A 21,446-nucleotide genomic window follows, 5' to 3' on the forward strand; every position below is an offset into this window, starting at 1 on the left:
CGGGAAAGGTCTACAAACGGCTGTTGTGCCACATGAACACGTTGTGCCTGGGATCCCGTTTTTTCTCTTATTGGCTTCCGAAAATGTTTTCAGGACCTTCGGTTATCTTTCCTTTGAAATGGTAAACACATGCATTTTTTCGTTATGTTCTAGGAGCTTATCCTATGGCTGGAGCCGTACACAAAAAAGAGATGTGATGAACAAAGAGATTGATTTTGTTCACGTCACGAAAGAGAGAGTTCTGGGTATGAGATTCATAATACTGGGGAAGATAAGACGAAAGAAGAATTCCTGTCTGCATAACTTTTTATCTGCGAAAAAATCTGCTGGTAATACTAGTAAACGCCGTTTAGAGAGTAGGATAGGAAGGCCAGGCTAGGGCCTCCCCCGAGGGGGCAGCTAACTTGTACCCAGATTTCCACAGCCAACAAAAATAACTAATGATCGACTTACCCCACTCCAGACATACCAACCGAAAATGTTAGTTTCCAGTTCGCACGTGGGCAACATGGCAGACGAAGTGAGGTTCTATCCAGCTGAGATTCCGTGTTATATTCCGCCTTTTACGTCGTAATTGAAGGACAAAAACATTCGAACTGTATCGCTGTTGAACATGGCTAAGACAAGAAAAAGATCAGGGCCAGAAAAAACGGCCAAGAAATCCAACAGCTCCATGAATCCAGGTAAACAAGCTCTTACGAAATCGTTCATGTTTTTATATAGCTTTTTAACCTTTTTACCTTTTTAAACGCACTAAGCTCCAGGAATGTCATTCCCTTTTGGATTGTTTCCATGTGATACATATTTATGTGTAGTTTTGCAACTGTAGTCATTGAGCATTTTTTTGTACAGTGACCATTTTCACAACTATGAGACACGTACATGTAGCTTATCTCAATTTAAATGTCTTTTCAGTCTTTTCATGTTATTGATGGTATATTATAATTTATTTTCAGACCGTGCAAAACCAGCAGCTGGTTCCAACATGCGAGACAAGTCAACCGTCAATAGGTTGAAGATGTACAAATCAGGAGGAAAAGCTGTGAGGTGTACAGACTAGAAAATATTTAGACTTGCACCACTTGTAGTGACAACAACAACAGCAGCAACAATCTTCATTTTCGTTCAGTTTACATTTTTACAGTTAGAGTTAGCTAGTGCTTGTGTACATGAGTCCAGTTGGGCCAGTCTGTCAAGATCTAATTACAAACGTTTTTATCAATGAGTAGATTACAAATTTAGGAAAAAGTAAAAAATTGGCAAGGTGGGAGAAGAATGAATGATAGAATTGATGGGTTATCAAAATAATTAGATAATATATGTACATCTATCATTATTTTATTTATTATATGGCTTGTGTTTGTAGCGGATATAATGCGGGCTCTGATTGGTCAATTGTGAGGCATTATTCTCCCGTAATGCCCAAGGACCGATTACGAGCCTGCAGAACCAAAGCAAAAAGCCATATAATAAACAACTTATCAACCTTGAATGTTCGGTTTTAACGGGAATATCTCAAACATTGGCCTTGCTGTATTGACCTGGCTTTCACTCGGTCAATACAACAAGGTCTCGGTTTGAGATTTTTCTGTAAAGACCTCACTCTTGGTTGATAAGTACTGGAAGTTATTAATCTTCAGTACTTCAGTAGTGATCTCCAGTACTGTGGCAAAGCAGTTAACTTAAATGTTTAGAAATGACTTCAAATGTCTGAAAAAATTCCTTGACACTACATGTATTGTTGATGCTCCTGTTCTAGCATATATAAATTCCTCTTAGAATACCAATTAAGCTATGTCACCATTTCCATCACAATAACCCTTAACAGTAAATAAATTTCTTAGTTTTTGTTTTATTTTTTCAGAAATAAGAAGGGAAAAATTGTGAAGCCTGCACCATTCCAGAGTTCAGTTACATCAGGAGAAGTTGCAAGAGTTGCTCCAAACAGAAAGTGGTTTGGTTAGTACCACAAACTTTGTTCAATTGAATAGGCCAATTCTGATGTATTAAAATTCTAACTTAGCTCTGAGGCTTAGGGGAATAAAACAAGAGAAATTGCATTCAGGATGAGGGATGAATAATTAATTTCTTTTGTTTTATTCCCCTAAGCTTCGGAGCTAAGTTAGAATTTTAATATATCGGAATTGGCCTATTTATCACAAATTCATTTTGTGTGTATTCATTTGCATTCCTGTGTTGCCTAATGTTAAGTGAACTCATTGTTTTTATGCTGCTTTTTTTACTTTTCTTGTAAATCTGGCAAAATAGAATGGTTGGTTGTTAATGTTATTGTACAGTCATGTTATGTTTGCACTTAAATGGACTCAGAAGCTTTTAGAGTTGGAGGATCAATGAATTGTAATGTAATTATTTCCATCTTTGTAAACCAACAGGAAATACAAGGGTGATATCACAAAATGCTCTACAGTCATTTCAAGATGAAATGGGCAAGGTGCTCAATGATCCATATAAGGTATTTCAACTTGATTCTCATTGGTCAGCTTTTGAAATGATTACTTTATAGAATTATTAACAATACACTTACAAGTCATATCTAATTGAAAATTGTATTAATCTGAGTATTATTTCTATTGCTAACAGGTCGTGATAAGGCAAAGTAAGCTACCGTTGTCCCTTCTAAATGACAGAGCTCAGTCTGCTAGGGTGCATATTTTAGATACAGAAGGTTTTGAGACAACATTTGGACCCAAAGCACAACGCAAAAGACCAAACCTCAAAGCAGCTGATATGAAGGTTTCAAAATATTACTCCTTAATTAATTAAATGCAAAGCCCATTTCTGTAACCTATTAATATGCACATCATAATTTCACAGGCATTGGAGATACATAGAGAATTAGCAGATGTATGTATTTTTGAAAATTGTTAACATCTGGAGAGAGTTTCCAAACTAGATTTAAGTTTACAAGGAGGTTTCTATTCATCTTTTCAGGGCTTTTTGGAAGCAGCCCAGTTGTCTTCAGGTAATTTATTTGTTATTACATGTGTATATGACAAGGTTTCCTAACAAATTCACTGACCTATTACATGCATATTGCAACCCATACAGTTTTCCTTATTTATGTTAATGCCTTAACAGTTTCAATTTGTCATGGATGATTGGTTTTTGTACAGTGTAGCTTTACTGATGATTATACAATAATTAAGTGAAAACTAATTTTATTATAATATAGAGGGGACCCTGCACTTGCTCTGATTGGTCAAAAACCCATGTTTTACCAGAGTATAAAACATAGACACAGCATGTTTTATTGTTTTTCGCCACATTACCTCTATATCATAAAGCAAATGAAGAAGCCTAAGCTATGTATTACACTGTGATAAAACACTCTGGACATTTGAGAACGCTTGAGAACTGTAGAAAACACTTGCCTTTGGTTTGTGTTTTCTACATTTCCCTTGTGTTCTCAAATGTCTGGAGTGTTTTATCACGGTGCAATACACGGCTTTGCCTTAGGCATCTTTATTTGTTAAATGAAAGGGTATGTTGGTGCATCTTGAGTCTGATTTCTAACCAATCTTCCTAAATTATTCCTGTTCTGTCTAGGTTTGTTGTCACTTCTTTAATGTTTTTCTTCCTTTAGTTAACTATAAGTAACTGTGAGGCCAGGGTTTCCTTTGATTTAAAGTTGATGTGTGTCACAAAAAAAGTTCCTCTAGTTAATTACAATGATACACATACAGTAACAGGTGCTTAAAATATGATCATTCACTACCACTACTTTCATAGACAGATGTACATAACACAAATATAAGCCTGACCTCAGCTACTGACACATGGGAGGGTAGAAAGGAAACCAAACACTCCCGCCCCTTCCCACAGTATTGGGTTATGTTGTTAAACATTGTATTTATTTGTACCTACCTGCTATCCTTTTGGTAGATAACTATCTGCACATATTATATTGCAATTTTGTGTACAATCATGGACATGCTTTTTAAACTTGCAGAAATGTATGATGAAGAAAAAGACATGAATCTTGTAAGGGAAGATGATGGTGAGAAGTAAGTTGTTCAACTTCAAGCTTTCCCTTGATTGGAGGTCAAATAAATTACTGACCGGGCATAAATTGCATCTGTCATACATATTGTTTTTTACATGCCCATAAGTGTTTTGGACCAAGCCCTGTTCCTGCCAATTGATGCCGGTGTAGTTACTTAGAACTGTACCACTTGGATTTGCAGACACAGGCTGTGTGATTATGGTCATTGAGTTGCAGATCTCACGCAGTGTAGATGATGCACTGATTACAAAATTATAAGTGTTACTAATTAAACTGTTGGGAGTTATTTGCCTGCAGAGTATGTTTCTTAACTGAATGACAGAATTCTTCTTGTAGAGTGGAAGCGAAAGAATCGCTGTTTACAAAAGGCCAATCAAAACGAATTTGGAATGAGTTATACAAGGTATAGAAGATAGATGTACATACATTAGTCTGATATAAGCTCCTGGTTATAAGGCTGCTTTGAAGCAGCTGCTGAACATATTATATTTTTAATATTACTTACTAGATTTTAGTAGACTTGAATTGACTAGTTACTATTTAATAGACTTTTTTTATCACATAAATAATTTTAAATAAGTTATAAATAAATGTCTTGACAAGAATTTGTTTGAAGTTCAGTTACATTTACCCAGCTTTTCACACCATGTTCTTTTATAATATTCAGATCTAGATCCCTGGGATAGGGGACTCCCTTGTAAAAAGGACGGGGGTGCTCGTCATAAATTTAGAAAAGAACCCCTAAGAGGAACCAAGATCTTGTTTTGTGGAAATGACTTATTTTATAATTTTTTTTTTTGCCTTTAAGAGGTACCAATTCTAAGGCAACATACATTTTCCTGTCATATTTTTTCAACTCAATACCCTAAAGGGTACCGCAAGAGCTCTTACTGTGGACCTTTTGTGGCTGAACACCAAAACCGCTTTTTTAACCCCTGAAAAGGTACAACATTTTAACCCCTTAAAGGTATGACGAGCACACATGCCCTTTTTGTATGGGAGTTTCCCCCACCTCCCCAGGATCTAGATATGGACCTTCTGGGTGTGAGCCCCTTGAAATTCTCACAAAAATGCAATTGTTAATTTTTTTTCTCTGTTTTACTTCAGGTCATAGATTCCTCTGATGTTGTCATACAGGTAGGAAACTTCATAAAAAAGAAGTACAGGAATCGGATTTAATTATTTAATGTGAAAGGTCATTCAAAATTGAAACCCCAGGATAAAGTGCCAACAAACCCCACCCCACTTTGAAAATAGTGTATTGATCAAATGATGGAGATGTTTCAACACTTTTTATTAGTAAAGAAGGCAACAGTTCATGAAAAACGTAAACTTTAAGAACACGCTAAAGAACTGAACAACTTGTCTTATATATTTACAGTATATTACACCTTACATATTTAGAAAATAGTGAATTGGTCATGTGGTGCCTGCAGAACTTAAAATCATCAATATATTAACTTCTGAAGTGGCCTCCGTAATAAGCCTGGTGGTTTCTTTTGGAGGTCTCCTCGCCACTTTTTGAGTATTGTCAATATCTTAATTTGTTATTATTTACGTGGCAAATAAATGATGATGTTGATGTTATGCAGGCAATACTAGATCTCTTGAGTACCAGCTCACCCCTTGGCAACAGGTATTAGTTTTCATCGTCATCTTCGGGCATCGTCATCATCGTCTTCATCATCATCATTGTCGTCATTGTTGTCATTGTCGTCGTCATCGTCGTTGTCATCGTTGTCGTCATCATTGTCGTCATTGTCGTCATCATCATTGTCATTCCTTTATGTCCCCTGGGGAAGCATAGGGCGTTCACAGCTATAAGTTTTAAACCCTAACTTTCATCAAAGAAAAGGGTCACCATCTAGTCTTGTGCTATCACTGCTCTCTTTCACAAATCAGTGCAGCAGGGATGTAAAATTTTATGGCTGGCCATGATAAATAGAACTGTGCATTGAAAATTTATCATTTGTTTTATGGCATGCTGTTTACAGATTATTAGTATCTGGTTTTCACCTCAGGTGTTAGATGCTCGTGATCCAATGGGGACACGGTCCAGTCATATTGAATCCTTCATGAAGAAAGAGAAGCAACACAAACATCTGATTTTTGTTCTGAACAAGTGTGACCTGGTGCCAACCTGGGTAACGGTAAGAATCTGCCATGTTTATCATAAGATTATAGCAAGCAAAAAGTTATAAAGGCAAAGTGGAGTTGTTGTCTTCCTCTTCCTTCTCCCCACTTCCTCTCCCCTCCCACCTCCTCCTCTCCCCTCCCACCTCCTCCTCTCCCCTCCCACCTCCTCCTCTCCCCTCTCCCCTCCTTCTCATGTAGAGCAGTTCCATATGAGGTCATGGCAGCCATATTGGTGTTCCAAAACAATTCAGCCATGTTGGTGTACCAAACGGATCCTGTGGGAGTTGAACTCTTTTCTTATGTAAACTATTTTGTTCCAATAAATATACATGGTAGCTGGCCATGTGAGTGAAAATGATCCATTCACAGCTGGCAGCAATATGGTATCACAACACCAATAGTTCATTGAATTTCTGGTCCAAAAATATGAGTATGAAGTGTTCAAAAGGTACGATAGTAAGTTTTAGGTGTAGCCCCTTTAAGCAAATTGAAATTTCCAACTGTGAATGTGAATACGACTGTGAATGTTAACAGAGAACTGAGCTTGTTAGTTCTTTAGCCACTTGGCTGTTTAAACAGATGGTAAGCATGACAACCCTTCCTGTGATAGACTAAGTTAGTTTTCTGATCTCCACTTTACAGCAAAGATGGGTGACAGTTCTGTCAGCAGACTATCCTACTCTTGCCTTTCATGCAAGTGTTACAAACCCGTTTGGTAAAGGAGCCTTGATAAACTTACTTCGACAATTTTCAAAGGTATGGCTAATTAATTTGTAAAACGATGCCAGAAAGTTTCAGAAGAAACTACCCATGCCTCAGAAAGGCAGCGTGGCCGAGTGGTTTAGGGCGCTAGTGTTGTAATCCAGAGGTCCCGGGTTTAAGGCCTCCACCCTGCCACTAGCGGGTTTTGTTTCTCGGTAGTCCCAAGTTCAAATCTTCGGTCACGCTTTGTAAATGGCCAACTGGTCTGCCTCCTGCCAGTTGGGATTTTTAATTATGTTACGTTTATTTGAAATATTTGTTTCCTTTGTTTCCTTTGTTTCAGTGGCATGCCTGGCTTTGTGCTTCTATAGCTAAGTGCATGACCACTATAAATAAGATTTACATTTTACATTATAGAAAGTAGCAATAAATATCACGTTTTTCAAGAAAATTCTGAAAGTAGTGGTCTTCCTATCTTCGTTTTAAGCCTATCTCAAGCCTAAGGCTTTATATTTTACATGTAGCGCCTAACTCGTATGACCTGTGCCTTTTGCTTCCTGTTTCACAGCTTCATACCGACAAGAAACAGATAAGGTGAGATGGACTTTTTGTTGTTCCCAACTTGAAATTTTATACGACTTATACCGTAAAAAGGAAGTTTTCTTTTAAATTACATTGTAAAAGGCTGTAACCTTGTATTGTGTTGATACTTTGATTTTGTTCTGGGAGTGAACACGACAGGTCTGTAGGTGCAGTTGTCAACCATCATGAATCTCATTCCAGTACTGGTTAATCAATGATTAAAAAGTCATTCTTTAATGGTTTAGGTATTATCAAAGTAGGAATTCTCTTCATACATTTCCTTTAATGACAGTCGTACATAAGAATGCAGTGATATATCAGCACGGGTTTACGGTCACTGCGCTCCATGGTCACTTCGTTCCAAGTCACTTTGGAACGAAGTGACCAACGGATGGAACGAAGTGACTTGGAACGAAGCGCCCATGGAACGAAGTGGATATCATCAGCACGGTAGTTATCCCCCTGTGGATGATGATACTCCATATTCTCCTCACCTGCTTGGTTGATATTGTGTTGACTGTGATGTTGTAAGGGGAATTTGTTTCGTTCCTTTTCAGTGTTGGCGTTATTGGTTACCCTAATGTTGGCAAGAGCTCAATCATTAACACTCTCAGGGCTAAAAAGGTTTGCAACGTGGCACCGATTGCAGGAGAAACAAAGGTAAACGTAATGTACTTTTCTGCTTGAGGTAGAGTTACGTTAGAAACAGCTCTTACTAAAAATAGATTTGTTATAATCCCTCGTGAATCGTCAAACAAGACATTGTGACTGAACGACAAGCGCGTTCTTAGGCCTATTCCAAACGTCGTGCTACTGCCGTGCCGAACTAAATTTTAAAATAAAATTCGACTTAAGCACGGCAGTAGCAAGACATTTGAAAGTCACTTCGGCAGGCTGAATTAAGCGAGACTTAGCTTCAAACGGCTTACTCTTGCCGTGCCGAACTGAATTCACAGTCTACTGCATCAGCTGCCATTGCTTTCTAACATTTAAAATGGTCTTTAGCAAAGCAAACTTCTTCCGATCTTCGGCGCGACTTATTTGTCTTGCCACTGCCGTGCCGAACTCGAATGAGTTCGGCACGGCAGAGGCACGAAGTTTGGACTAGGCCTTAGTCAGATCAGGAGATCGTCCGCCAGCTCTGCAGATAACGTGATCTGAAAGAAACTTCAGAAACCCCTACTTACACGTGTGAATTTGGAAATACATCTATATTTTGGCAGGCAGACTTAAAACCTTTTGTTGTCTCTCTTTTCGCAGGTGTGGCAATACGTGACGCTGATGAGGCGAATTTACTTAATCGATTGCCCTGGAGTCGTTTATCCGAGTGGTGACAGTGAAACTGATATCATTCTCAAGGGAGTGGTAAGTGAGTTAGTTTAGGACCTTCATCAGGGTATAATAATATAGACATAACAAGGGGGGTGGAATCCCGGGGGGTTCTCCCCGAAAATTTGGGTGGGGGTGTGCGGCCCGCTTCCCAAAACCCTTACCCCATTTATGACCAAAATTTGGGATTTTCCCTACCCTATTTATGACCTGACCAAAAATTCGATACCCCATTTATGACCTGACCCTTGGATCAATACTCTGTTTCAGACCTGCCGTATAATTGCTTCCCTAGTTTAAATCAATGATCTTACCAATAATGATGAAAAAGTAGCTTCTTCTTAAAAACATACCTAATCCAAGAATAGAGTGCAAAAACAATACCCTATTTATGACCAAAACAGCCTAAAAACCATACATAACTATACACGCATACTCCTATATAAGGGAGTACCCCACCCCCCGGGGAACGGGATAAATGGAGTAAAGGAGCCAAGGAGCCTGCGTGCAAAATTTGGCGCTAATCGTCACATCAAATCTCGGCGATTTCTCAGGCCCCATCCACGCTACGCCGGAGGAATTTGAAAACGGAGGCTTTACTCTGACTAAACGCATCAAATGTTTTCCGTCCACAATACGCCGGTGGAATTTAATAACGCAACAATCGCCGGTCATTTTGGCTTCGTGTCTGAAACCAACTCGGGCAAGGAAATCACGTGATTGACGTGAGGTCATCGTTATCAAAAAGCGCCTTTTTCAAACTGTTTTCCGTCGAACCATAGTTAACTATGGTCGAACGCACGAAAACGAAAAGCTGGCGTTTTCAAATTCCTTCGGTTTGAAGAGCGTTTCCGAAAAGCTCCGTTTTCGTGACGGATTAGTGTGGACGGAAGGACAATCCGTAGAAAAAAAGCTGCGTTTTCAAATTCTCTTCCTCCGGCGTAGTGTGTGGCCTCAGCTATCAGTATTTTTTTGGGATCTCAGATCCCAGCTGTCGGTAAAAAAAACTCGCCATTTTTTAACTGTTAATCAAAAGACGTCCTTACCGTCTTTTCTGATCTTGTGTCGTTGTCACAGGTTCGTGTGGAGAATGTCAAAGATGCAGCATGTCATATTCCTGCAGTATTGGAGCGAGTGAAGCGGGAATACATTGCTAAGACTTACAAGGTGTCATCGTGGAATGACCCAACAGACTTCTTGGAACAAGTCGCTCAAAGGACTGGTAAACTACTCAAGGTAGATAACGTCACGTGTTTTGTTATTCTAAATATATCACTAACTCAGTTCGTCCTTTGTTTTTTGTTGTTGTTGTTTTGTTGTTTCATGTTGTCAATCATTTCGTCAGACAACTAATCAATGGATATTTTTTAGATATAATAACTCTCTGGACACATTTAAAAATTGACGTACTTGTTGCCAGTCTTGTTCCCATTCTTATCACACCATATATTTTCAAAGTGGTGTATGTGCTGCAATATTTACCCGATAGCCTGTAAAATCTGGTGTTCAACTGAGGAGTTATACGATACTAATTTTACCTAGACAAGTTACTGAGGTCTGTTCTAGAAAATGAATGAAACTACCTTGCTTGACATGTTCTATTGTTCAAATGAATTTATTTCATTCTGTTCCGTAACCTGCCGCATCCAACAACTTTTCTTTCAGGGCGGTGAAGCTGACGTTAACACGGTTGGGAAAATGATATTAAACGATTTTCAGCGGGGCAAGCTGCCATATTTCGTGGCACCACCGAGCAAGGTAAAAAGGTGTTGTAAAATCCTGGATAAGATTGTCGGCCTCAGTGGTAAAGGGAGGGCGGTCTGATAGTAAGCGCGCACTCTGCTTGAGGTCGAGACGCTCACGGCGAGTGTAGGTGTAGTAAGGCTCATAGTGTGGTGTTCTTGGGCAAGACGCTTCACTCTGATGGCGTGTCTCTCCTCACTGGAGTATAAATGGGTAGTGGCGTACTGTAAGGACAACCTGACTGAATTCTGAAGGGGGGGGGGGGGGGTGAAGGTACAATCGATGGATTGGCATCCAATCCTCCAATCCAGGTGGGGGGGTTACCGTTAGTAATTCTCGTAGTTACCCAACGCTACAGAAACGCAACGATGAATCCTCTGCCTGGCTCCCTGAGTTTGGAATGGACTTTCTCCAGTACTCATTTGCTCTCCTTTTACAATCTGTGTACTCTTGTTATTAGAGTCTCAAAAGTCAAAGTTTACTCTTTTACAGGAAGGTGAATCAAATTCCGAGGAAACAACGAAGAAAAGAAAAACAGCGTCACGTATTCCACCGCTTGCTGAGAGTTTTGTTAAAGAAGCAACCTCCACCGCTGCTGACGAAAACACGACTAATGAAGAAACGGTCGAGGATGATGGGAGCAAGGAAAGCAATTCTTTTAAAGACTCGAAACAGGAGACAAATACAAATACAGATACAAACAACAAGGACAGCGCTGAGGAAAATTCCCAGAGTAATGAAAGTACGAAAGATAGAACTGGTACAAATGGAGAGATAAATGAAAATACCGAACTTTCAGTTCAAGAGTCAAAGAATGTAAACTTACATGTGAAACAAAACTTCGGGGCCATTAACGTGGGACTTGAATACAGCGGTGATGATGTGCAGCCTTTAGAGGAGAACAGCGAAGGAGAAGAAAACATTACTGTTGAAAGTGAATCTGAAGCTGAGGAGGATGAGAGCGAGGGTGAAGAAGGGACTGGTGAACAGAGAGATGATATACGAGCTGCGTATGGGAAATACGAGTGAGTATTGAACTGTTCAGTGAGAAAAAAGCTATTGTAAGCTAATCATGACTCAATATATTACCATTTTACAAATAGCTAAAAAAGCAGAGATATTTCAGCCGCCGGTCAGAGATGAATTTGTTTTACTTCTTCTCTGGAAGAAATAAACTTCTTAATTTTCCACGGTTTTTTGGTCTTCATGTCATATCTTACGAGTTTATCGCCCTTTGTAAACTTCAATACGAAGGTTTTTGTGAAATTAAAGATCGTTTTGTTTGGAATTAAAATACTTCAGATCTCGCGCATATTGTTCACTGATTTCTTACCCACCTAGTCAAAAAGGAGGGTCTTAAGTTTGTGCGAAAATCAAACCTCCTATGATGTTATTGAGTGTTTTGAGTGGAAGTCAATTTTTGTTGTTGCTGTGTTTGTTAGAGATGAAGAACTCGGAAGTGAAGAGGAGGAGGAGGAGGAGGAGGAAGAACAAGAAAAAGGCAACGAAAAACAAGCAAGTGAAGTGAAAGTGAACACGACTGAAAACAACTGCGAGAGCGATAGTGAAGATGACGACTATGAAGATGATAGCGAAATATCAGATGAGGAAGAAGAATCCGAAAATCACGAAGCTCAAAATGATTCCGTGACTGAGGTAAACACGGAGGATGAGTCAAAGGAACAGAGGTTACTCGACAAATACAAAAGTTTACCAGGTAAAAAGCGTTGAAACAAGAGTTAAAAGTTAATTTTGATTTAAAACGATAAGAAGCACCACACTGGTAATCTTTTTTCACCATGTTACTGTACCCAAATTTGTAATCAGCCAATCAGAAGCCGTGTCTACTGTCCTGATATCCTGAGATATCAAGTCACTGACCTGATATGGATACGCTTTCATGGTCACTTGGCCAAAATGATTTAGGTTCGCTAAATACCTAATCGTACCTTTTTAGCAGCATACGAGGCTCGTTTGGTCTCGCCATGGTTCGTATTTTGGCTCGATTACGAACCATGGCGAGACCAAACTCACCTGCTATGCCACCGAAGCATACCAAAAAGGTGCGATTAGGTATAAAAATGCAACCGACGTGGAGGGAAAAGTTTATCGCAGAAGCTGGGAGGAGAGCAGTATTGCTAAGTAATCTAGCCACTAAACAGTTTGTTGTAAACAGAATATAATGGATTATGTGCAGGACTGTGCAATGACTGCGGGCTGTTTGTTGAATTTCACTGCTCGTCATGTTAACCTATTCATTCGATCACAAGAGTGATCCACTTAGGAGATATTGCCCTCATGTATCATCAAGTTCTCATAACTAACCTTTAAAGAAAGGTATAGGAATCAGTAAGGAGAATTCATATTCGAAGTTGGGAATGAAAAGATTTATTTTCTGGTAAGATCGCCAGAATAATGTTGTGTTTGCGTAGGTGTTCTGGCCACGCGAGACAGACCATCGAAGACCTACCGAGCACTAGTCAGTGAAGATTTGGTTTAATCGTGTTTTTTTTTTGTTTTTTTTCCGACTATTAGACGCTCAACGACTGGCATCTTGTCAAGTACAGGAGTGGACCACGCCCACTGAAAAGCGATTCTCGGTTTCCGTCAGCCCTTTCATCGCGTGCGTGGAAGCGGAAAGAAGTGAGGAAGATGAACAAAACAAAAAACGCCATCACAACATGAATGTAAATAACACACCTAAAGCACGTCCAGGGAGACCAAAGAGCGCAAAAAGAGAAGCTGCAGGTATCAAAAAGAGTTCTAAAATAGGTGAGAGGAGATAAATGTAATCTTTTCACCTAACCTGTATATTATTTGCTAGCAGCGGAAAATGTCAAGTCTCAGGATCATATATTAAGTCAATCAGTGGGTAGTTCACTTCACAACTCTAAATCGGATGGTCACGTTGCGTAACTAGAAAAAGGGGAGGGCATGGGACTATTCTTTTGTTCGAGGAAGCGATCGCCCCGTGACTTCTGCGTTAAATTCTACATGTGTTTTGCTAGAGTCATTTAATCAATGCAGATACTGTCGTTTCTCGCGTTATTCCTTAGTTTACCTTGATCATTGGGTTACACTTCGCTGCTTATCTTCTGGGTTTGTAATCAACAGATGATAGAGGTAGCGGCAACAGAAGACGCGGTAAACGGAAAAGTGACGACGACAATAGCGTTGATGACTCCCCTAAATCCAAGGTAAAGAGAAACAATTTACTTTTCCTCAAAATCGAGAACACACACGACGTTTCTACGTCAGCCGGTGCCCCAACGACACATCCTGTTACTTACATATAGTAGTAGCCTTACTAGCCAAAAATACTGACATCCGCGGGCTCACTTTATTTGCTGAGTTTGTGGTTACCATAAATGAGTAATAAAACAATAGCCTCAGTACGAGGCTCCGGGGAATAAACCCCACAAACTCTGTAGTTATTCCCCAGAGCCTCGTTCTGAGGTCTGTTGTTTTAGGCTGAATTTTAATATATCGAAATTGGTCTGTTTACCGTAAACTTCCGAAAGTAACGACCCCCTCGAAAGTAGCAAGCCGACCCTCCGAAAGTAACGTCAAAAAATTGTGGCCGCAAGTAAATCCCGAAAGTAGCGTTCCCCCGAAAGTAGCGACCCCCCGAAAGTGGCGACCGACCGAAAGTGGCGACCTCCGAAAGTAGCGACCTTCGAAAGTAGCGACCCCCGAAAGTAGCGCCTGGTTTTTATGCCTTGCCTAGTGATGTTACAGTAAACAACGTTGTGTACCACTTATCTTGCGACGCCGCCACAATTCTTCCGGTCATGTAGCACGAAACATCGCGCCATAAACCGCCATCTTTTGTCGTTTCAGCACCCACGGTTGAAGACGAACAAGCAGAAAATTGGTGTTCGTTATTATGAGGCAGTAAATGTGAAAAACAAGAACCGCAACAAGAAAGCGAAACATAAAGAAGGGCAAACAGGAAGAAAGGGAAGAAAAAGACAGTGACTGAATGAAATCTGAAGTGGACATCATACATAATATAAATAACTAACTGTAATTGTTAACGAAATTCCCGAAATAATGAGAGATAGCTTCCCTGTATTGTTGGAACCTAGCTCTCCAATAAAGTATTATCTGGAAGGACAGCATTTTTCTTTATTATGACTGAAGTAGAATTGCATTTAAGTGAGTCCTGTTTTTTTCCGTGGAATCATTTGAACCGTGGCGAGAACACCTTATATAATCTATAACTCATAAATCTAAAACGAAAGAGGAAAATGTTTCTAAAACTCGAAAAGAATTTTTCCATCCTGAATTTCCTGATGGGACGGTACGTTTTTGAAAAATATTTCGGCTGTCAACCCGTTAAATTATTATTATTATTACTTTTTGCCTTGATTCATTTGGCAACCACTAGGTCAAGTCATCAACAGACCAGTCGGCGTTCTACGCATATTTTTATCGGAGACAAGTGTATGGAAGGAATTCCAATGCACCTATTTTACACGTAACCGAAAGCAGAGAACCCTAGAATTGATAAGGGTAGAAACCTATTTTCCAGCTCCTCTCCTCTTGCACGTTTTCCTTAGGCAGGAATGTCTTTGATCCCCAGATAACTTTATCCAGTTGATGAAGCCCTTGTCATACACAGCACCACGTTTCTCTATAAGAGGATTTTGTATTTTTCTGCTCTGGGAACTCTGTTGATCACTAATCGTCCGTCATACGACAGCGATGCAAACACCCAGGGGTCAGCGGTAGACCACTCCACAGCATACACACTGTCTTCATGTTCATCAAACGTTGCTATGACGCCATCCTTTGTAGGCTCTCGGGACCTGGAAACAGAAAAGACGTAGAGGTAGAATATATTTTTGAGCGGCATAAATCAGTGCGCCCAACAGCGAAAAAAATGCAGGCATACTGACAATTTTGTAGCACTTACGTTTCTTTCTTCTCAGCTGGGTAGTATTGAAATGCTAAAAATTACCACCCTCCGAGAAAGCACGTGTCACTTTCAACTATCCAAAATGGCGATTCGATTTTGTAAAATGGCAATCGACAAATAACAAGTACCCATTACGAAGGATATGTAAAAGAAATCTTGAGGATTGAACACGACGCAAGGGTCTCGTTTTCAAATTTTGAATAGAATACACATTGATTAGCTTGTACAGTGAACGCGCTCATTTTCTGCCCCGCTGGAAAGACTTCTGGGATTCCCGCCAAAAAATGCCAAACTGATGATGACGTAGTTCTTCATGGATTGTCTCTGATTGGTCTCTCAGCGCAGGTAAAAAAACCAATCACACGGAATTACGCGGATCTCTGCAGAGTCCTTTCGCTTTCAAGCGAAGTTTATTCTCAAATGTTCAAAAAATGTTCAACTGTTGTTGTTTATAGTAGTCAATGTGCTTAGCTACACTTAGCTAGTTCACAGGCATGCCACTTTAAATGAAAGAAACAAATATAATAGGCTTAAAAATCCCAACCGGCGGGAGGCAGACCAGTTTGCTATTTACAAGCATGACCGAGGAGTTGAACTAGGGTCTACCGAGAAACTACTCCAGCTAAGTGGTCAGAGCGGGACTTGAACCCGCGACCTCCGGATTTCAAGTCCGGCTCCCTAACCACTCGGCCACACTGCCTCCTCGAAATTTCTTCTTCGTTTATTACAGATTTAAATCCAACTCACCCTTTGTCTTGCATTCCATCGTCTTCGTCTTCCTCATCCAAATGACCAAAAGGTTCAGATGATAATGACACGATGTTATTTAGAATAACTCGACTGTCACTGCTTGATGTCAATAGAAGCTGATCGTGGAAATGATTATATCGCACACTCCACACCCTGGGATCAGTAAAATAACGACAATATAAAGCGAACTGCAGTGCTCTTGAGGAGTGCTGTGACTTAATGGTTGGTGCGTTGAACTTCAGATTGAGTGGCGGGGGTCAATACGTTGTGTTCTTCGGCAAGACACGTTTCTTTTTATCTCACAGTGCCTTTCTCTATCCAGCAATATATTAAAATTAATACTAGGAAATTCAATGCTAGGGGGTAACCATGCGATGGACTACCTAATGCATTGAAAAACTCATCAGATCCAGATTGAGGGTGTTTTTTAATTTGCTTATTCGTCGATGTATGTTGCACGTGTAATGCTGTGATGGTGAACATGCGAGACGGGCAAGACACTTTACTCTCACAGTACCTCTCCCCATGCCCTCTCCCAACGCTAAGTCACCAACGCCCTCTAAAAAGAGTCAAACCCAAACCTCACTCGTCAATATGTAGTTCAAAAACCCCACAAGATCAGTGTGGCAATCTGTGTAATTTTTGCGATTAGGATCTCTCCTCTTTGTGCTACTTGCAAACAACGTTTTAACAGTGGATAGATGGAAGAGCACGTCGAAAATGGAGTTGCATATAAGCAGACAAGGTGAGAAATGTTTACCAGTGTGAGTGATCTTGTAGCACCATCAGGGGATCTGTGGTGTTCCTCGTGTCCCAGAACCTCATTTTACAATCATCCCCACAGCTGACCAGCACATACTGCTTGTTCGGATTAAAGTCCAGGTCACGAACCAGTTGGCTATGAGCGTTCTCTATTGTATAGACAGGCCTAAGAGATAACAGAAGTATTTAATATTAAATAAAAATCAGACTATGAGCCAGAGTTTACAGTGAACGAAGAGACAACAAGCTACAGTCCAGGTGATGTCTGTTAAGTTCCTGAAAGTCACAGGTGCAGCAGCTCTCGTAAGCTTGTAAAGCTTTTCACAGTTGACCCATTGTTAGCAGCTGCTATTGTCGTGGAGCTAGGGGCATTTTTTCTGTTGTTTGTTCTATTGTCCTCTCAAAGGGTATCAAGCCATTCATGTGAGACCTTACGAGAGCTGCTAGCAGATCCCTACAAATGCTAACCTCATTGTCCTGACATCCCATCCTCTGATGGTTGCATCATTTGCTGTTGCAATCTGGGAACCACTGTGATGAGGGTTCCACCGACCTGTGGTGAACTTGGGCTGACCTTTACCCTCTAGACGAGCTGAGTCGATGGACTGTGTAATAAAAAAAAGTATTCACAGACACTCTCTGATATACAGGAGGGAGGGTGGGGGGAGCAGATACAGGGGACAATACAAAGTCCAAAGGGCAAAAATGTATATCAATCTTTCCTGTTAATGGAGTAAGAAAGAGCCACCTTGAATCCTACCATTTTTGGAATTATGTCCATTATCACTACAGAATCCCTCTTTAGGTAGTCTCCTTCAAAGCCATTATTAGGGTCATCACACAATGCTCCTCCCTACTAGGGAGAAGCATTATGTGACAACCCTAATAACAGCTGCAAATCGAAGCCAAGAAGACCACTATTTGGGCACCTCTGGGTCAAGCAAAAGCACAGTACGTATTTTATGATAACTCAAGTCAACTTCTCTCTGGAGAATTTGTGAAGTCAGGAGATTTTCTCCCAAGAATCTCATTTGGGACTCTATATTTCCATTGTATGCATAACATTTTCCAGAGCTTTGTTGGCACTTCCCCTGTCTTGTTTTAAGCATCCTCTTCTCTTGTGCGGCACAGTCACATGAATATCATATTCAATACAAACACACCTCTGCAGTTGAAGCACTTCTGTCAAGATCCCACAACTCAAGATGCTGTTCGCAAACAGACACAACTTGACTTCCATCACCAGATGGATTCCATAACACACTGTAAGAATTCAAAATCACCTATTATGGCTTTATGTAAAAATTCTGAATGAAAACTGTTTTGGTGTCTCTGCACTAAGCTAGGCAAGACAAAATCAAAGCATTCCCTTCCTCTGTGGTAGCTAATCAACTGGCACAAATTTATGCATTTTTAGACATTTTTACTAATAAAATATAGTCTCTGTTAACTACTGCAAGGCTAACCAGAGACTAAAATGTTTACAATGTACATATACGTACACCAACCTTCTTACATTCTCGTGCTTGTTATCAAAGTGACAGATAAGCTGTAATGATCGGGAATGTCCACTTCCAGGGGAAATTCCAGGAGAGTCTAAAGGGGGCTCAGTGTCATCCACCGGTGGAATTCTCCACAGAGCTCCTTGTATCTCAGCCTTCGACTCAGACACTGCATCATTGAGTCAAACAGATTTTATTAGGAGAGATTCACTTAGGCTCAAATGTTTGATTCTTAGACTTAGTTTTTTAGTTCAAAAATGACTGTTAAAACTAATATCAAAAATTATATGAGTTGTGAAAACTGGGTGGAACATCAAGAAAATATCTCCTGATTGATGAACTTCTTAACTCTCCATAACTAACTCCTTGGTAATGTGTTGACCCCCAGAGGAGAATTTAGCCTGCAAACACAGATGTATTTCCAGCTGTCACTTGTCTCGACAGCTGGAAATACATCTGCGTTCACCGGCTCAGAGTGAGGCTAAGGACTATAAATAGGCAGTCAGACTTGAGGGCATTTGAAACAGCACAAGATAAGAAGTTCAGTTCAGAGAATAATTGGTTCCTTGTACTGTGTGTGTCACCATTTAGTTATTGTTGACTTAAAAGGAAAAAGATGGAATCTCACCATTGTTGTAGCATGTTGCCAATATAGTTTTGTCAGTTGGACTTGTGTTCATGGACCTAAAATATTTAAGACACAGCAGATGCAAAAATCTGTATACTGCATTTCTCTGCACTTTGAGGATGTATGGGTTATTGACGAAGCTTGTTCGGTCAAGATGGCTGGATATTTGCCACGCTCTTTTTTTGCGTGTTTATGGACCTCGACTCCGTCTCAGTCCACAGACTCGCAAAAAAAGAACGAGGCCAATATTCAGCCATCTTGACCAAACAGGCATGGTCAATAGAGGATTTATTATATGGCTTTTGCGGAAATTTTTCTTGCGGGACACGGTGGGTAGTCCCAAGCAGGCAAGATAGCTCCATCTTGCCTGCTCGGGTAGCCAATCACAGTGCAGGATTTGATTTATCTTGCCCACTCACGGAGCTAGCCATATAATAATGTTTGTTGTATATTAGGTTTGGGATGGTAGAAAGACAACATCAATGAAGCCATGAATAAGTAAACTAAAACAAAACTTGTGAGTTATTTTGGTACCCAAATAATGAAGAGATCATGCCTTCCTCAGCTATATCACACCTTGCTCAGGTATTTTGCCTCATTACAATACTCTTGTACTCACAAGTGTTGGGTAATTATTTTGCTCCTAAAATGGCACAAGTGTGATGTGGTGAAGGTTTTTGTAAATTACAGGTTTGTGAAGATGTGCTGCTTGTCAGTTTATATTTAGGAGCACTCACCATATTTCTCCAGCAGAATGCATAAACACATTTTTATTTATAACATTGCTTTCATCATCAAAGTCTATCAGATGGACCTGAAATTTGCAAAATTCAGATTTTCATTTTCCCAACACTGATCTCCATTTCTTAACACTTTTTTTACTTAAACATGCATAGTTGACATGAACGATGCACAGTTTTTTTTCCAATAAATCAATTTTAATGTGTAATCTATTTTCAAGGGCTTTGTTGGCAAGTAATCACATGATCATTCTCATGCAATTTGGAATAGATAAGTACTTGTAAATTTTTCAATGAACACAAAATTATGATGCAGTTTAGAATATGACACATCAAGATTGAACTCACCTGGTTTTCAAATTTAAGTGACTGAGTACCAACAATAAATCTGATCACATCTGTCTCTGCATGTTGAGGGACCAGAGCTCGAGCCTGAAAAAACAAACATCTAAGTAGGCGAACACAATGGGTAAGGTTTATTCTTCTTTTCCTGTCATCATTATAATAATTTAATAGAACATCATGCATGGGCATGCAATTATCAGCATTATCACCTTGCTGTACAACATGTCTTAGTGGATTTGAAAAGAAGATATTTTCAGCCCAACCCTTCCTACTGACAATCTTGATCTGGGGAAGATCACCACTGCAAGGGTGGGAGGGAAGGGAAGAAACTAGAACAAACAGTGCAGTGCACATAATAAGAACATCAAGACTGAATGATCTGAAAAAGGAAGCCACATGTGGCCTCTCGTATGATGCCGCTCTCATGTCTAGTTAGTCTCCAGTCTTGTTTCTTTTGCTCTTTTTTGGGGGTGGGGGAGGGTTGGGTTTGGTGGGTGGAGTGGGTTATTTTAAAGTACTATGAAATTGTTTTCAGTTGTTAGTTTCATTTGACTTGTACCTACATGTATTCCTCCAAATAAATCTCTCTTTGTGCCGAATGGAGCTTTTTGTGTTCTTTGGTTAGTTTTATATTGATTATGTTCTTGTTCCTCACTTCCCAGATTTCTTTGGCAGACACTGACATCCACACATCATGCACCAAGTTAGAAAATCCATCGGTGTATGACATTTACAGACTGCAGACTGCAGACCGCAGAATGCAAACTTCTCAACTCGTGTCATCGTATTCTCGAGTATTCCCATTTCCGAGAGCTAACCGCTATTCAGGCTAACCTGAGTGATATTCAGGCTAACCAGAACGCTGTTTTGGCCCAAATGTAGTCTGCAGTCTGCAGTCTGCAGTCTGCAAATGTCATACACCGAAAATCCATCAAGATCAGACCCCGCTGACATCTGAAATCTCTTCATTTCAAACAATTCTTTACAATCCCTGCGTTAATCAAATTTTATACAGAGCAGGGTCCCTTAAAATTATTAACAAAACTTGTTTGTAACACAAAAAGTAAACCAATAAATTGACTACTTACATTTAACTCTAAGCCATAAATAACCGGAGAATCGTCCTCCATTTTGAATCTAACGAAGAAGCCGCTGAAAGTCTGCGGACTCAGGCTGATTCCAGTCTCCCCTCCAAGCCTTGCAGTGCCTGACACAATTTGCAAAATCATACGATCTCTGCCAAAGTTTTGTTTTCTGAACAATTATACGAGGATTATAGTCT

At 40.0% G+C, this 21,446-nt stretch overlaps 2 protein-coding genes across 5 annotated transcripts; one reads left to right on the top strand and one right to left on the bottom strand.

Annotated features, from left to right (window-relative positions):
- The first annotated feature begins 7 nt into the window (after positions 1 to 7).
- LOC145463658 (uncharacterized) lies at positions 8 to 14,524 on the top strand. Of its 3 annotated transcripts, none has more exons than XM_081447419.1 (21): positions 8 to 683; positions 957 to 1,047; positions 1,865 to 1,959; positions 2,394 to 2,473; positions 2,602 to 2,754; positions 2,953 to 2,983; positions 3,971 to 4,025; positions 4,361 to 4,427; positions 5,132 to 5,161; positions 6,046 to 6,174; positions 6,803 to 6,916; positions 7,431 to 7,456; positions 8,002 to 8,104; positions 8,705 to 8,809; positions 9,851 to 10,009; positions 10,439 to 10,531; positions 11,009 to 11,541; positions 11,959 to 12,233; positions 13,052 to 13,264; positions 13,631 to 13,713; positions 14,357 to 14,524. In XM_081447419.1, exons 1-21 carry the CDS (start codon positions 614 to 616, stop codon positions 14,492 to 14,494), a joined length of 2,643 nt encoding a protein of 880 aa, XP_081303545.1. In that variant the 5' UTR covers positions 8 to 613; the 3' UTR covers positions 14,495 to 14,524. The 3 variants fall into 3 exon arrangements, with proteins under 3 accessions (XP_081303545.1, XP_081303544.1, XP_081303546.1); XM_081447418.1 differs by having other exon boundaries at positions 9 to 683; positions 13,052 to 13,288; XM_081447420.1 differs by lacking the exon at positions 2,602 to 2,754 and having other exon boundaries at positions 10 to 683; positions 13,052 to 13,288.
- A 283-nt stretch (positions 14,525 to 14,807) lies between these two features.
- LOC145463677 (EARP-interacting protein homolog) lies at positions 14,808 to 21,394 on the bottom strand. Of its 2 annotated transcripts, XM_081447453.1 has the most exons (10): positions 21,253 to 21,394; positions 20,168 to 20,251; positions 19,817 to 19,893; positions 19,080 to 19,135; positions 18,458 to 18,620; positions 18,113 to 18,212; positions 17,418 to 17,554; positions 16,948 to 17,115; positions 16,185 to 16,340; positions 14,808 to 15,327 (listed from the first exon to the last, which is right to left on the bottom strand). In XM_081447453.1, the coding sequence occupies exons 1-10, from the start codon at positions 21,391 to 21,393 to the stop codon at positions 15,153 to 15,155; spliced, it is 1,257 nt and encodes a 418-aa protein (XP_081303579.1). In that variant the 5' UTR covers position 21,394; the 3' UTR covers positions 14,808 to 15,152. The 2 variants fall into 2 exon arrangements, with proteins under 2 accessions (XP_081303579.1, XP_081303578.1); XM_081447452.1 differs by having other exon boundaries at positions 20,168 to 21,290.
- Between the last annotated feature and the right edge of the window lie 52 nt (positions 21,395 to 21,446).

The sequence above is a fragment of the Orbicella franksi genome, chromosome 12 (assembly GCF_964199315.1).
Source record: "Orbicella franksi chromosome 12, jaOrbFran1.1, whole genome shotgun sequence".
Lineage (NCBI taxonomy): Eukaryota > Metazoa > Cnidaria > Anthozoa > Scleractinia > Merulinidae > Orbicella > Orbicella franksi.

What these genes read in the sequence shown, in the direction of transcription:
- LOC145463658 (XM_081447418.1), top strand. Translation starts at nt 614, where the DNA reads ATGGCTAAGACAAGAAAAAGATCAGGGCCAGAAAAAACGGCCAAGAAA. An exon ending in AGCAGCCCAGTTGTCTTCAG is followed by an intron (nt 2,984 to 3,970) that starts GTAATTTATTTG and finishes TTAAACTTGCAG; the next exon opens with AAATGTATGATGAAGAAAAA. An exon ending in CCTCTGATGTTGTCATACAG is followed by an intron (nt 5,162 to 6,045) that starts GTAGGAAACTTC and finishes TTTTCACCTCAG; the next exon opens with GTGTTAGATGCTCGTGATCC.
- LOC145463677 (XM_081447452.1), bottom strand. Translation starts at nt 20,590, where the DNA reads ATGAGAGCGGCATCATACGAGAGGCCACATGTGGCTTCCTTTTTCAGA. An exon ending in CACTTAAATTTGAAAACCAG is followed by an intron (nt 19,894 to 20,167) that starts GTGAGTTCAATC and finishes TGCAAATTTCAG; the next exon opens with GTCCATCTGATAGACTTTGA. An exon ending in CTACAAGATCACTCACACTG is followed by an intron (nt 16,341 to 16,947) that starts GTAAACATTTCT and finishes TACTGATCCCAG; the next exon opens with GGTGTGGAGTGTGCGATATA.